Below are 12,832 nucleotides of genomic sequence, written 5' to 3' on the forward strand. Positions count from 1 at the left end.
TTCCAGCCAAAGAGACTGAAATCAAAATGAGCAAACACAACACATGCACAGCCTTGCAGCAACACACACTGACTTTCACTGCCTGGACTAAGGCAAACATTATTTTCAACTAAGAGCTAAGTTTTAGCTGACAAATAGCCACACAGATTTCCACAAACAGAACCAGGGACTAATGAGGCAGGAAACGCTGTTTGGCTTGAACTACTGCCCTAAGAACAGGACAGCCCGGCTGAACAAAAAGTTTAAATCATTAGGTTCAAGGGTGAACAGCTTCTTGTCCTCCCAGACACCACTTAAAACTGCAGACATAGTGAAATATATCAGAATAAGAAAGCAAAGTAATTCTTATCTTTTTACACTAAATAAAATAAAATAAAATAAATTTTTAAAAATTTTGTAAACTGCCTCTATTTTCCAAGGCCATGCTTTTAATCATCTTACATTCCAAGAGCCACCGCAGCTAAAAGGCAGAGCACACCAGCTTTGTTTCCGAGTCAAGAGACAAAATACAGCATTCAGGATAAACACTGGAGGTTTCCAGAGGAAGATATCTACTCTATTTTTAAAAATAGGTTCTCAAATTTTATAGTGGCATATTAAACCATGATAAAAGAGAAATATTGTTTACATTTTAAAGCCCAGACAAATAGCAAACACACACACACACACTTAACTCCACATGCAAGTTTGACTGAGCTGTGTGTGCCTTCTGTCACAGATGAAGCTAAGCAATACCCACGTAATCATACACGGACCTGGAGCTTGCCATCTCTATTACCAAATTTCGGGAAGCATCTACTACTATTCAGGCCATGACTTCTGTTATCCATGCTTAATCCTACTCCCTCTAACACCTGTAAAAACTTCCAGCTTGCCACAACAGCTTCTGCATGCAGAATAGATTTCCAGCTCACATATCTGAAGCACGTTAAAACTGCATGGCACTAACTTCTGTTCCACTTAATATCAAAATAAAGGGATACTGCCCTTGAAATGGGAAGAGGATGTGCATAAGTGACACCTTGGGTCAAATAGCCCAAACAATGAGATACTAACCAAGACATATAGGTTATAAAATTTGTCTGCAAGAAACAGAACTCCTGAGAAAAATACAAGTTCTCACAGCCTGTTTTCAAACTTCCCTTTCAACCTTTACCTTAGACCTACACACATGGGGTTTTATCCTCTTTAATCAACAGCAACTCTTTTATTTTATCTGGAAAGCTGGAGGTTTTATATCCTGTAAAGCTTAGATATAAATACTGACCTCAGGCAAAACACAGAATCCATTCTGAGAGATCCTCAAGGACACTGCAGCAGTTCTGAGTCACCTTATGATGACAAGATGAACCAAAGAAAAGAAGACATCTCCCCCCAGGTCAGCACAGAAGGACCTACCTGTCTGTTGTGTTCTTTTGGGGTAAGTCTTGCTGCGACTCCTTTCAATGCTCTGGTCAGGCCGCGGAAGCTGCACAGAAGGGTCTCTGGTCATTCGCAAAGATGTTTTGCCACTTCAAAACACAATAAAATCATGAGAAAACACTTTGAAAAGTTATCAAAGAGGATTGTTAGACTGAAAAAAAATGCTATTAACTTGTCATCCCACCTCTGGTTCTCCTGTTGAGTAGCACTACCCTGAATTCTGTTTTGAATCAGTCACTGGCAAAATCATCAAAAGATTGTGCCAACCACTCCTATATTTGGCATTTTCAAGTGGAGATAAGCCACTGAAACAAAATGCTGGTTTCTTAGGAATAGCTTAAGATAGCATGACCTTTTCTAACCTAGACTATTCTGACATATGACTTTCTAAAGTAATATTATTTCTTCCGGAACTTTTTCCGTAAGTTTTCCTCCCAGGAAAACTTATTTAATATTGTTCACACATATTGAATATTATTCAGTTCCAGTCAGTCAGGGGCTACTCCTCTGGCATGTGGAAAGACAACCTAGAACAAACTGTTATAAGGAAGTCTCACTAGCACAGCCCCAGATGGCAACAAATTGAGTAAAAGTCCGAATTCCCATTAGGCTTTTCTTCCCTGCACAATTGAAGTAAGTTATTAAGTTTAAATAAATTATTTTATTCTCACTTTAATGTTCCTCTTCCTATGACTAAGCAGAATATAGTGTTCATAACAGAGGCAGGGCAATAATTTCCCTGTTATCCACAACATGGAGAATCCAGATCATTCTAGAAAGTGTGATGACTCAAATAATCTGGATTATGAAACAGGCAAAGTAACAAAGATCTCCCTAGCTAATGATTATCAACCTAACTCATTATGATCCATTTGTTTCTTGCATGGCAGTGGAAACAGTGCTCCTTATCCACCCTTAATTTCAAGTTTACAGCATCTTTCAAGGCTTAGAGCCTTGAGCATTCATCCAGTGTTGTCACCTATTCAAGTCAGAAAAGATACACCCTCATTTTGGTACTCCCCAGTTGTCAGAAAAACCCCTTTAGGACATGAACATAATTTCAGGACTTACAAGGAGATAGTGATTTAAAGAATTGCCAAAGTTGGTCCCACTTTGACTACAGGGTATAGCAGGCCTCAACCAATTCTGGTGATCTGGAGAAGGATAAAAAATTTATATTTGTCCCAAAACTGCCAGACTCCCAAGAAGAGTCTGTTAAAATGGCCTTTGTCTTCAGAACTATACTGGGTGGGGTTTTCTTTCATTGGAAGGAAAGAGGAAAAAAGAAGGAATGAAGAAGGAATTAAATGAAGTTAGAACAATAAAAAAAAAATTCACCTGTACCGATGTTTATAACCTATGGATCCAAACTTGCTGACTTTTCTTGACAGAGAGTTTGATTCATTCTCTGGCACCCTGTGCAGTTTGAAAAATAAAACAACAAAGTAGCATAGATGTCTGAATGATAGTCCCCTTCCCAAGTCAAGAAAAAAGAATGCAAATGGGGGCTCAGAAAAGGATTTTTTTTTTCTGCTCATTCCTCTTCATCCCTACCTCTGGACAGACTCTTATGGGGTTGAAAGTGTCCCAAAGTCACCTGTTTGTCCCCTCCTACTTTGACTACACACCTCTCTAACTCAGAGTCAACTGTAAACTGCTGGCACCAGCAGCCTTTCACTTAATTTTGGGAGAAGGCAAACCCACCAAGCCACAGCAGTGAGACTGCAGGAGGGATTCTCAAGTCACTCATTTACAGCACTGCTAAAGGCAGCCCTGAGAATTCCATCCACCAGTTCCCAACTGGACACCCAACTGGACACCCTAGCACATTTCTCTTGGTGCTTTTTGCAACAGTAAATTCTTTTGAACTTTGAGATGTGCAGTACTGGGAAGATTTTATACACCTCAGTAACTAAGCCAAATGTTACAGAAATTCAATGAATTTCTATTAGAAAAAAATAATAATTCTGTGCACTCTAGAAAATATCAATGTCTGAATTCCAAAGGCCTCACTCAAGCCAATGCTGCTACAGAAAAACTGATGGTTAAATACATCAAAACCTATATGGCAACTTAAATCCTGCCATATACTTTTGTGAATATTTCTGTTAAAACCTACTGTATGCAACCCGAAGTACTCTTTAGAAAAGAATGCTAAGACATTCAAAAAGAAACCACCAAACTACCCAATTTTAAAAACATTTGTTTCACATCACTGTAAAGTGTTGGCTTTTAAAAGCATTCTATAACCAAGAGCAAAAATGTGTTTCCAGGCAGCAAGCCTTTGTTACACCTCTCTGCAGATACAACAAGGCTCCTGCTCAGGGTAGTGGCCCTATGGAAAACACAGCTTAACTTCTGCATCACTCACCTGAAAAATGTATGATGCTCTACACAGCATTTCCAGAGATGTTTGCATGTGACCTTGTTGCGTGCTTCAAAAAAGAAGGACGTTTCATTGCACTGAATAGAAAACAAAACGAATATTCTTATGAGGGATCCCAACATGGAAGTGAATCGCATTTACTGAACACAAGAACCAACCACCCCAGGTCAGTCCATGTGAGAAAAGAAATCAGCATGAAGAAAAGCAGGTTCTATAATCCTGCAGAATTCTTCCTTTTGAAAAAACAGAGAAAAGAGATTCTTGAAACACTTCTGTTCCTTCATTCTTGCTCATAGACATCAGCTTTTTTTCCTAAATAAAACACACAAGTTTTTTTTTTTCAAAAATTATTTTTCTGATGTTTTCTGAAACTGCAGGTCAGATGTCAATCAAAAATATTCTGGTTAACAGTATTTTAAAAAGGCAAGAATAAGTGAAAGAAAAAAAGAAACTCAAGATCTGTTATAAACTAATATGAAGCAATGACACAGAAAAAGCACAAAACATACATGCAGAGAAAGACCACGGTAAACCTGGGGAAGAAAAAAAGAGAAGAAAGGAAGGGTGTTTTTTTTTAAATAAAAGCTAACCTCAGAATAATTCAAAACACTACGAAAAAGGTGGAAGTCATAAAATTCAACTTAAAATCTCTTAAGAAAGACAACAACAACAACAACAGAATATTCAAAGCTTGAAAGCTCACTTCTGGAAACAGGCAGAGAAAAGAGAAGTGGGACACATACAAACTGTAACATACTTCCAACAGACAAGGAGAAGCAACAGACACATTGCACTGCTTGTTTTCAACAAGGTAAACACTCAAATATCTTCACAAAAAATACCCTTCCATCTATCTGTCACTTGGTGAACTCAAGTGCTTGGTGTTTCAGCTGTGATTCACACAAAGAATGAGTAGTCCCAGTGATGTCAGTGTGAGAGCTCAGCGTGGCTTGACACCCCCTGTAACAAAACTGAGTCTAACCAACATTTCACCAACATGTGAGTTACAAAGGGGGTGTGGTTCACACCACCCTCAGCAGCTGATTTCAAGCAATCTATGTATGCCCTTGCATTAATTCCACTTCTCCAGTGCCATGCATACACAAGTAAAGAGCTCAGGCAAGTTTCTACCCCTCCTCATTCATTATTATTTATTATTATCTGCAAGCACCTTGTAAACTGATAATTAATTCTGCATGTTCTCTAAAATTCAAAATTTCACCTCTAACAAAAACCCAGTTATATCTCTATTAACAGCTGTCAGGCAGCCTCACAAAACCACAGATTATCTCCTCAAGCAGCTTTTTCTTCACCTTGAAACAAATAACAGTAAAAATGACAGTATTTTACACCTGTGGTTAGAGTAATAGAGATTTCATTCCCTGAACAGAAAAAAAAAAAAAAAAGTATTGAAAACATACACATGAGCTTATTTTCTCACATGCCTTATTTCAGTTAAATGTCTGGCTGAAATAGTCCCATGGAATAGGCAAGGAATTAAAACCATCCTCCAGTCTTCCATCAAAAGCACATTTTATTCTCCAGGGCAAGAGAGAACAATACATGTGGTACAGTAAGACATATGGCCACCAAGAATGCAGAAACCTAGGATTCATCTGATACTGCTGTGTATATCATAAAAAGACTTCGTAGTACATTGATCCCATAAATATATTCCCAAAGTCCCTTAAAATACAATGTCAGGTTTGATAGGAATCATCATTTCACTGCAAGATTCACAAGTGGTTTAACTTACAGCAAAAATAAGTTTAATTCATGAAAAGTAAAGGCTTCCTGAAAAACCTTGAAAATAGTCAAGGAGAAAAATCAATTTTTCTTGGAGTCTTCCAGAGTAAAAACATCGCTCTTTCTCCCCTGATGACTAGAAACAAGAGCCTACCCATTGAAAGATCATAATGCATTTTTACATTTTAAAACTTTCAAAGAAGACATGTATAGTGGTACTTTACATTTGCTTATTTTGCACATAGCAGAAAAGTAGCTTTGGATTTCATTATTTGATTTACATTACAATTTCTATATGAGACTGTCATCTAATATAATTTCATACAAACCCACACAATTATAGTAATCTTTGAAAGAATAATATCAAACTGGACTGTAGTATTGCAAACTTCATGCAATATGATGAGTCAGTTTAGCTTCTGTTAGGGAAAAACTCAATGAGTCACTTTTCATATGCAGGGTCTTGCTCCTTTCTTTGTCCATTCCTACTTTTAGGCAAAGAATTCTCTGTTGTACTTAAATTTATTTAATTGCATAATCTCAAAGGAAGGACTTTCTTGGATGTGGGAAGGGAGGGACAGAGAGACGCCAGATATGATTTTTAAATTTTTTTTTTAAAGAGAATTTTTAAAATAAGGTGTTTCTGCCATATCTTACTGTTAGACCAGTTTGAATGCCACTGGCATTCAGTGAAAGATTCCTGCTGGGGAAAAAGTTCTGTTTGCCTGTTTTTTCTTCTTTAAGTTACAGTTTTAGAACTTTCCCATACACAGAACAAACAGCATGGAAACACATGAAAATAAGTAAGTGACTATAAGAGGGACAAAATATTTACACTGCCATATGATAGAAAGATCTGACCAGCAAAAATCACTGATTCCATCATATGAAGGCATTATTTTCTGAGGTAGAAGGAAGTTCACCCTAACTGGTAAGAAAAATGATGATGCTGAAACATCTAAACTTAGTATTCAGCAATCAAAGGCACTCAAGGAGGGGGAAGAAAAAAGGTGGGGTGGGGGCAAATAACCCTATAGATCCAATTTACTAAAAAGTTATGGAACTCAGATCCGGAAAATGAAACAACTGCCGTAAAATCATGGGACAGACCAACAAGCCTTCTGATAACACACCCAAGTTTATTTGTTTGAATTTGAAGGAAAACCACATCTGAAAACTATGGCCTCAAAACTGATGCTTGCAACAACTCAATAGCACAATTAAGTCTTACTAAAGAGAGAGGAAAAAAAGCCTAAAACGCTCATGCTCATCAAACAGGAAATAATTCATAGTTCTTCCACCATTTTTCATCTTATCTGGGAAGGATTCTGTAACTTACTGCAACTAAGTCCAGTATGACAGACACTGCTTACAGAACAGACAGGTTTAGGACTTCCTCCTATTCTTTTTAGGACTATTTAAGGCTTGCAAGAGTACTGTGATTACCCTGAAAATTTATAAATGCATATATAAAAAGTAAGCAGTACTGGAAACAGCAATATCTTTCTGGTTTAACCTTTCTGGCCCAAGGGAATGAATTGATTTGTATAGCTAAAGCAAGGATGACATTACATGTTAAACCTTTTGTTTCCAATAAAGGACAACATTTTTAGCATTTTGAACATTGCAATTTCCTACAGGTAGTTAGTATTAGCCAGGGGTTTTGCTTATTATTCTCATATATCTGAACCAAAAGAAACAAAGACCTATTGTAATTTTACTGATAGTTTATAGGAAATGACAATTCCAAACTCATTCAGTGCTGTTTGGTGCTTCACAAGCTTCTTCTGGCTACTCATCCTGCTGCTTTCAGACTGCCCAGCACACTGAAGGTAAGGCACTGTAAGTCATGAACTGTTTCCAGAGCAGTCCCAGCTCTCTGCACACTCTGGAGACCTCTCTCCTCTGAACCATCTTGGTGTTTGGCTGTTCTTTCAGGAAGCTCATTTTGCTCACCAGACAAGTACAGAAAACCAGTTATTTTTGGATGGTTATTTTCAATCCCATCTGTGACTGGCAGGAGCAAGGGAAGGGCAGGACGATGGGACCAGAGGCTGCAAAAGGACCCTTTGCAGCAATAACCAGCTGTCGAGCTGTGGGACTGCCTCCTCCTAACCCTGACAAAGGCACACACTGAAAAATGTCAGGATGAACATTAAATATCACTCTCCTTTTAGGTGCTTTTAAAACTTGTCCTGCAGTCTCCAAAATATGCTACAGCTCATACTGCTGGAACCTCACCACCACTTTTACCCACAGGAGGAGAGAGAGACTAGCACAGTGCATGCAGATAGCTTGTCTACACTACCGGCATAGACACAGACGGACACTGAAGCCCCTCCCTGTTTTATGCCCCCTCCCAGACCAGCCAGAAGACTGATCTGGCAGGGCCTTTAAGTTCTCCACTAGGGAGCTAGGAATTGGTACAGTGCTACACCGTAAAACCCACACCCACCTGAAAGATTGAAAGCGTGTTACAAAACCCTTCAAAGGAGTCAGAGGGGTCATTGCTCTGCCTAAGCACAAAACACCTCTGGAGTCCAGTAGTCCAGGAGTGCTTGGCAAACAGCTCCCTGCTTGCTTTGCCACGCCAGCCTGATTACACAGCTTTCAGGCTCAGAGCTGCTTTGCACCCAGCTAGCTCTGTTCCCAGGCAGGGCAAGCTGAGCTCGACCTGGAAGAGAAAATGCACACTTAAAACGACAGCTCTTCCCTCTGGAGGCCAGAAGATCCCTTGTTCTTGGAGTTCGTGGATTACTCCCAAGATAAAAGGCCACTCTCAGTAGATTTACACCCATTCCAGGGAGGACCCACAGAGCAAAAATTATTCGAGAACCACTGATTCAGAGCAGGCTTTAGCTACCCTAATTTACAAGAGATATATGGGCTCCCAGCAATGCAGGCTCAGAAAATGAAGAAGAAAACCCCAAAATCACAGTAGGAACCCTGCCAGCACACATACCACTCCTCCTAGTCACAGTGAGTGTTAATGTAACATAAGGAGAGATCTTGCCCCATTACAGGGCACACGGCATGTATACATACTACACCTGCATATGGAACAGAATTATTAACACTGGCTCTGAAGCTACTACTTCAGAACATTTTTCTTTGCCAGGTTAGGCACATACCTGGGTACCATCAGCTGTTAATTCTGATAGGAAGTATTCGCTCTTTATATATTGACAGAATGCAGACAAATCACAGCTTATGTAACAATGTACTATTACTGGTTACTCAAGGTCAATCTTTAAAAGCATCATACCAAGTTGGGAGCTAAAATTGATAAAGCTGTGCCAGTTTGCATGTCAAGATTGAAACAAACATATCTCAGCTTTATATTACAGCTATTCAAAAATACTAAGGAAGAATTAGGGGGAAAAAAGCTGACAGTATCACCTTAGTGTCAGTGAATTTTATTTTATGCAGGCCTTGAACCAATCTTACAGTCCTTCTATGGTGGCTCAGAAAGTGCTTAAGAAAAGACAAGAAAACCCCCAAGCAACCAAAACAAGCCAAAACTGTTTAATATGACATATTAATATCACTGTGCTTGCTCACCTCCACCCTCTACTATCACTCTGACTTAAGTGGGTACACATGCAAATAATACAAAAGTCATTTGCAATTCTTAAACCATAAGAAAGATCAAAATGCTATTTTGATTGGAAATTACATGTAAGATAAATTGGACTTCAGACTGAGAGTAACATACCTTCAAACCCTGTTCAGTCTTTCCAAGAAACTGCAGGAACAATAAATCAAATTAGAGGTTCCTGGCTGGAACTTGTAACTCAAGATGGAATACAGCATTTGACAGGCGAAGAAGTACCTTATTAACATAATTATTTTTCAGGCTTCTGGCACTTACGAAAAGCAGATTAAAAAGACAAAGCATATTTACAGTATTTTCTGGACTATTTAAAAAACAAAAAAAATATTGTATTTAGAAAAGTTTCAGCCACACAAAATTGGGAGTATTATGTACTTTGGACCTGCACCAGTGGTTGGTATTGCTCCTGAAGAGTCATTACCAGTTTCGCCTTGTGAATTTAGCTGAGGGAGGCCTCTTCATCTGAATATGGAAGACTGCAGAGGAAGGCATGAAAATATGTAAATAAATTTTACCTGCACAGTTTGGGAGTATGGTCTAACTTGAAAATTTCAAGATCTCTTGAAATAAAAATTTCAAAATTTAAAAAGATCTTTCTCTTTCAGCAAAAATGAGGAAAGCAAGTGTTTTGCACTGTTGCAGGTTGGGTTTGTAACCGGGCAGAAACACCAATTTAGTGTAGTGGTTTGGTCCAAGATACTCATTACTGTTTATCTTCTGTGAGATAAGAATTAGGAGAAATGCAAAGCAGGCACCAAACTTGAAAGAATATAAAGAAGTTTATTAACAGACCTAAAAGAAGGAAAAAAAAAATTATACCACCTTCAGAACTCTCCTCCTCCCCCCACCTTCCTCCCTTCTCCCACTGACAATGTGAAAAGACAACCCTTAAGATGTTCAGTCTGTTTACCACTTCCATAACAACCTTGTTTAGTCCATTTAGAAAGAGAAGTCTCTTCTTGCTCATGCTATGAAAACATTATCACAATGAGACAGCCGCCCACTTCCAAATATTGTTCAGACCATTTAGGAAGAGGAGTCTCTCTGCTCACATGTGAGTCCCTTCCCCCGACTTGCAGCTTTTCAAGGTCACACACAGATAGCAATTGGTTTTCCTGCAACTGCTTTCGAGGGTCCACTCTTGGAAGTTTTTTGGGGTACAATTTTAAGGTTGAGCCATTCAGAAACAAAAAACAGAGGCCCTTCTCCTTCCCTGGGAGCAAAGGGTCTTCGTCAGCTTCATCGTTAGGACTATCTCTGGGAGCATCTCTAGGAACTGAGGTTTCTCCTTTCCCATTTGGAGCAAAAGTCTTCATCGCTTCCATCTCTCCCTGTCCAAACTTTTCATGAAATTACAGCTGCTTCAGCATCTGCCTATCTCAGCACAGGTGCTTTTGCTTACGAGTTGAACACTCCACCCGCCAGATCTTCATGAAATTACAATGGGATACTCTGATATATCATAGCTTCACAATAGAATTTCAGCTTTAAGCATCTCCTCTTTCTCTTCCCTCAGGTTTTCAGCTCTTCACAGCAATAAAAGGGTTAATCTCACCTCGGCCTTGCAGCTTTGCAGCTGGAATGTTGAATGTTTCTTATCGCAGTGGAGAGGGGGGAGAGCCGAGCCGCTCCGGCTGCCCACGGCAAGGCAGTGGGTGGGGGGTTCCACGGCTGGAACAGGTCCATGGCTCCAGGATGGCCGTGGCCCAGCCCGGCCTGGCCCAAGCAGGGCCTGGCCGGGCCCGCTGGCCCCCACACGGGGCCCGCAGCCACCTGTGCCAGCACCGGAAACGAGAGAGAGCTTGGAGGGGGAGTTTGTCTATTCTTAAATGTGGATCACAGAGGTGGTCACAACTTTAAATGGCTTAGAGAATTGTACATATTCAAACTGGCCAGCTGATAGGCTCTATCAGGTCATAGAGGAAACAGTAAGCACCCCTTAGCAAGGACATCACCTCCGGGACTATGCTTGCTAACCTATGACATGCACATTGAATTCTTTCTGTTTTGTGGAACAGGAAAAGTAGGAAGAACAGAAGGTTTGCATAAACCCTGCTAAGGAATGAAATCATTCATGTGCATGTTCAGACACAGAGCAACTAAAGTAAAAGGTGCAGTTACACAAAAGAGCACTGGCTTGCAGGGAACAGCACAAAAGTACCTGGTACCTACAGGCCAAAAATCTCCACATCTCTCACTCCTACCTATTATTACATTTACATTCCCAGCCTACACAGTCTATAAAAGCGTGTTTTTCTCTGTTTCCTTTCATGTCCCTAGCTGAGAGAGAAATCTAGGAAGCAGGCCATGCTCCTTACATGGGGAAACACAGGAGGTATGGTGGGCACCCCTTCCACTGCTCACTTCCACATAGTGCATCCATTGTGATCAAGCTCTGTTTTGCTGGTGGTGAGGGGAGGGCTTTGGCAGCCACGTGTTACTGGATTGTTTTCAACAAGGTTTCTCAACAGACATGCTACCAGGAACGCTGCACAGGCATTAGATGGATTTCTCAGCTTTCTCAGAAATAAACTTCTTTAATCTTCAAAAATTCTTTGCAAGTTTTTGTCATGTTCAGGGAATGCGAACCCTCCTCCTGCAGGGGAGGGGTTCCAAATTTCATGCTGATACTTAGAGGTGCCAGAGAAAACCTAACAAGTTTATAGCTCAGAATTCACAGCATGGATTCACACAAGGGACAATGAAATATTGATTTAATGATTAACACCATTGAAAAAGAGCTTCAGTCTCACTCGTCCATGGATAGCCAAATATTAAAGGCAGTATTTTGTTCATGAAGAAGCAACAGCAATGGCCTTAGGGGGAAAACATATAATACAAGCAAAGTAGTGAAAGATAGAACCAAAATACTGATGGTCATGCTCGTACACAATAGCAACAGGCATGCAGGAAAAAAGTATGAGGCAGCTAAATATACAGGAATTATTCTCATGGAAGGGATATGAAGAAGTACAAGAGGTTATACTACAAAACAGAAAGACCAAAGCAACTTACTTTATTATGAGACACTAAGCAATAAATAACATCTTCTGCTCAGTAAGCATCAAGTTTATGAAAAGTGAAGCAATGTAAACAACAAAATGAGCAGCCATAGGTTTGGCTGACATAGACACACAACCCTGTGGGGTTTAGGTAGCCTAAAGACATGGACTTGGACGTTTAGACTGTCATCTGTCAAGAAGATCAGTATGTCCATTTCCACCCCTCTAGTGGGAAATACACAGATTCTTCTGGCACGGTTGAAAAAATTTCACACCAATCTCAGCAAGAAACAATAAAGAAGTTACCACAAGTAACTCCATCCAGGGGAAGAGCCTTTAGTACCAAGGCACCAACAGCGTCCTCTTTATGAGCAGTGAAAGGTGACAGTCAGTGTGAATAAGGGTAGCTGGTGTGTGTGGAAATGATGATCAAAACCCACCCTGCAGAGAGTTTTTACAACATATGGAAAACATGATTCACACAAAGCACTTGGTTCACTCATAAGCAATCTGCTTCATTACATGGTGCTAGCTCCTTCCCTTTATGCCACAAAGTTCAATTTAAAGACATGAGGCAGTCCCCATTATTTCTACTCCTCCTGAATTTCTTCTGGAGTATTTCTACTCCTCCTGAATTTCTTCTGGAGCTCCCTATGGCTAACT

At 39.9% G+C, this 12,832-nt stretch overlaps 1 protein-coding gene across 1 annotated transcript in view; it reads right to left on the reverse strand.

Moving 5' to 3' along the window:
- EPB41L4A (erythrocyte membrane protein band 4.1 like 4A) overlaps positions 1 to 12,832 on the reverse strand; it is a 116,317-nt gene that overhangs the window by 33,892 nt on the left and 69,593 nt on the right. Inside the window, exons 10-12 of the mRNA XM_082301023.1 lie at positions 3,794 to 3,885; positions 2,761 to 2,838; positions 1,399 to 1,511 (exon numbers count right to left, since the gene is read on the reverse strand). Coding sequence (XP_082157149.1) covers positions 1,399 to 1,511; positions 2,761 to 2,838; positions 3,794 to 3,885 — 283 coding nt within the window. The remainder of the gene's footprint in view (positions 1 to 1,398; positions 1,512 to 2,760; positions 2,839 to 3,793; positions 3,886 to 12,832) is intronic.

The sequence above is a fragment of the Coloeus monedula genome, assembly GCF_965178545.1.
Source record: "Coloeus monedula genome assembly, chromosome: Z".
In the NCBI taxonomy this organism is placed as follows: Eukaryota; Metazoa; Chordata; class Aves; order Passeriformes; family Corvidae; genus Coloeus; species Coloeus monedula.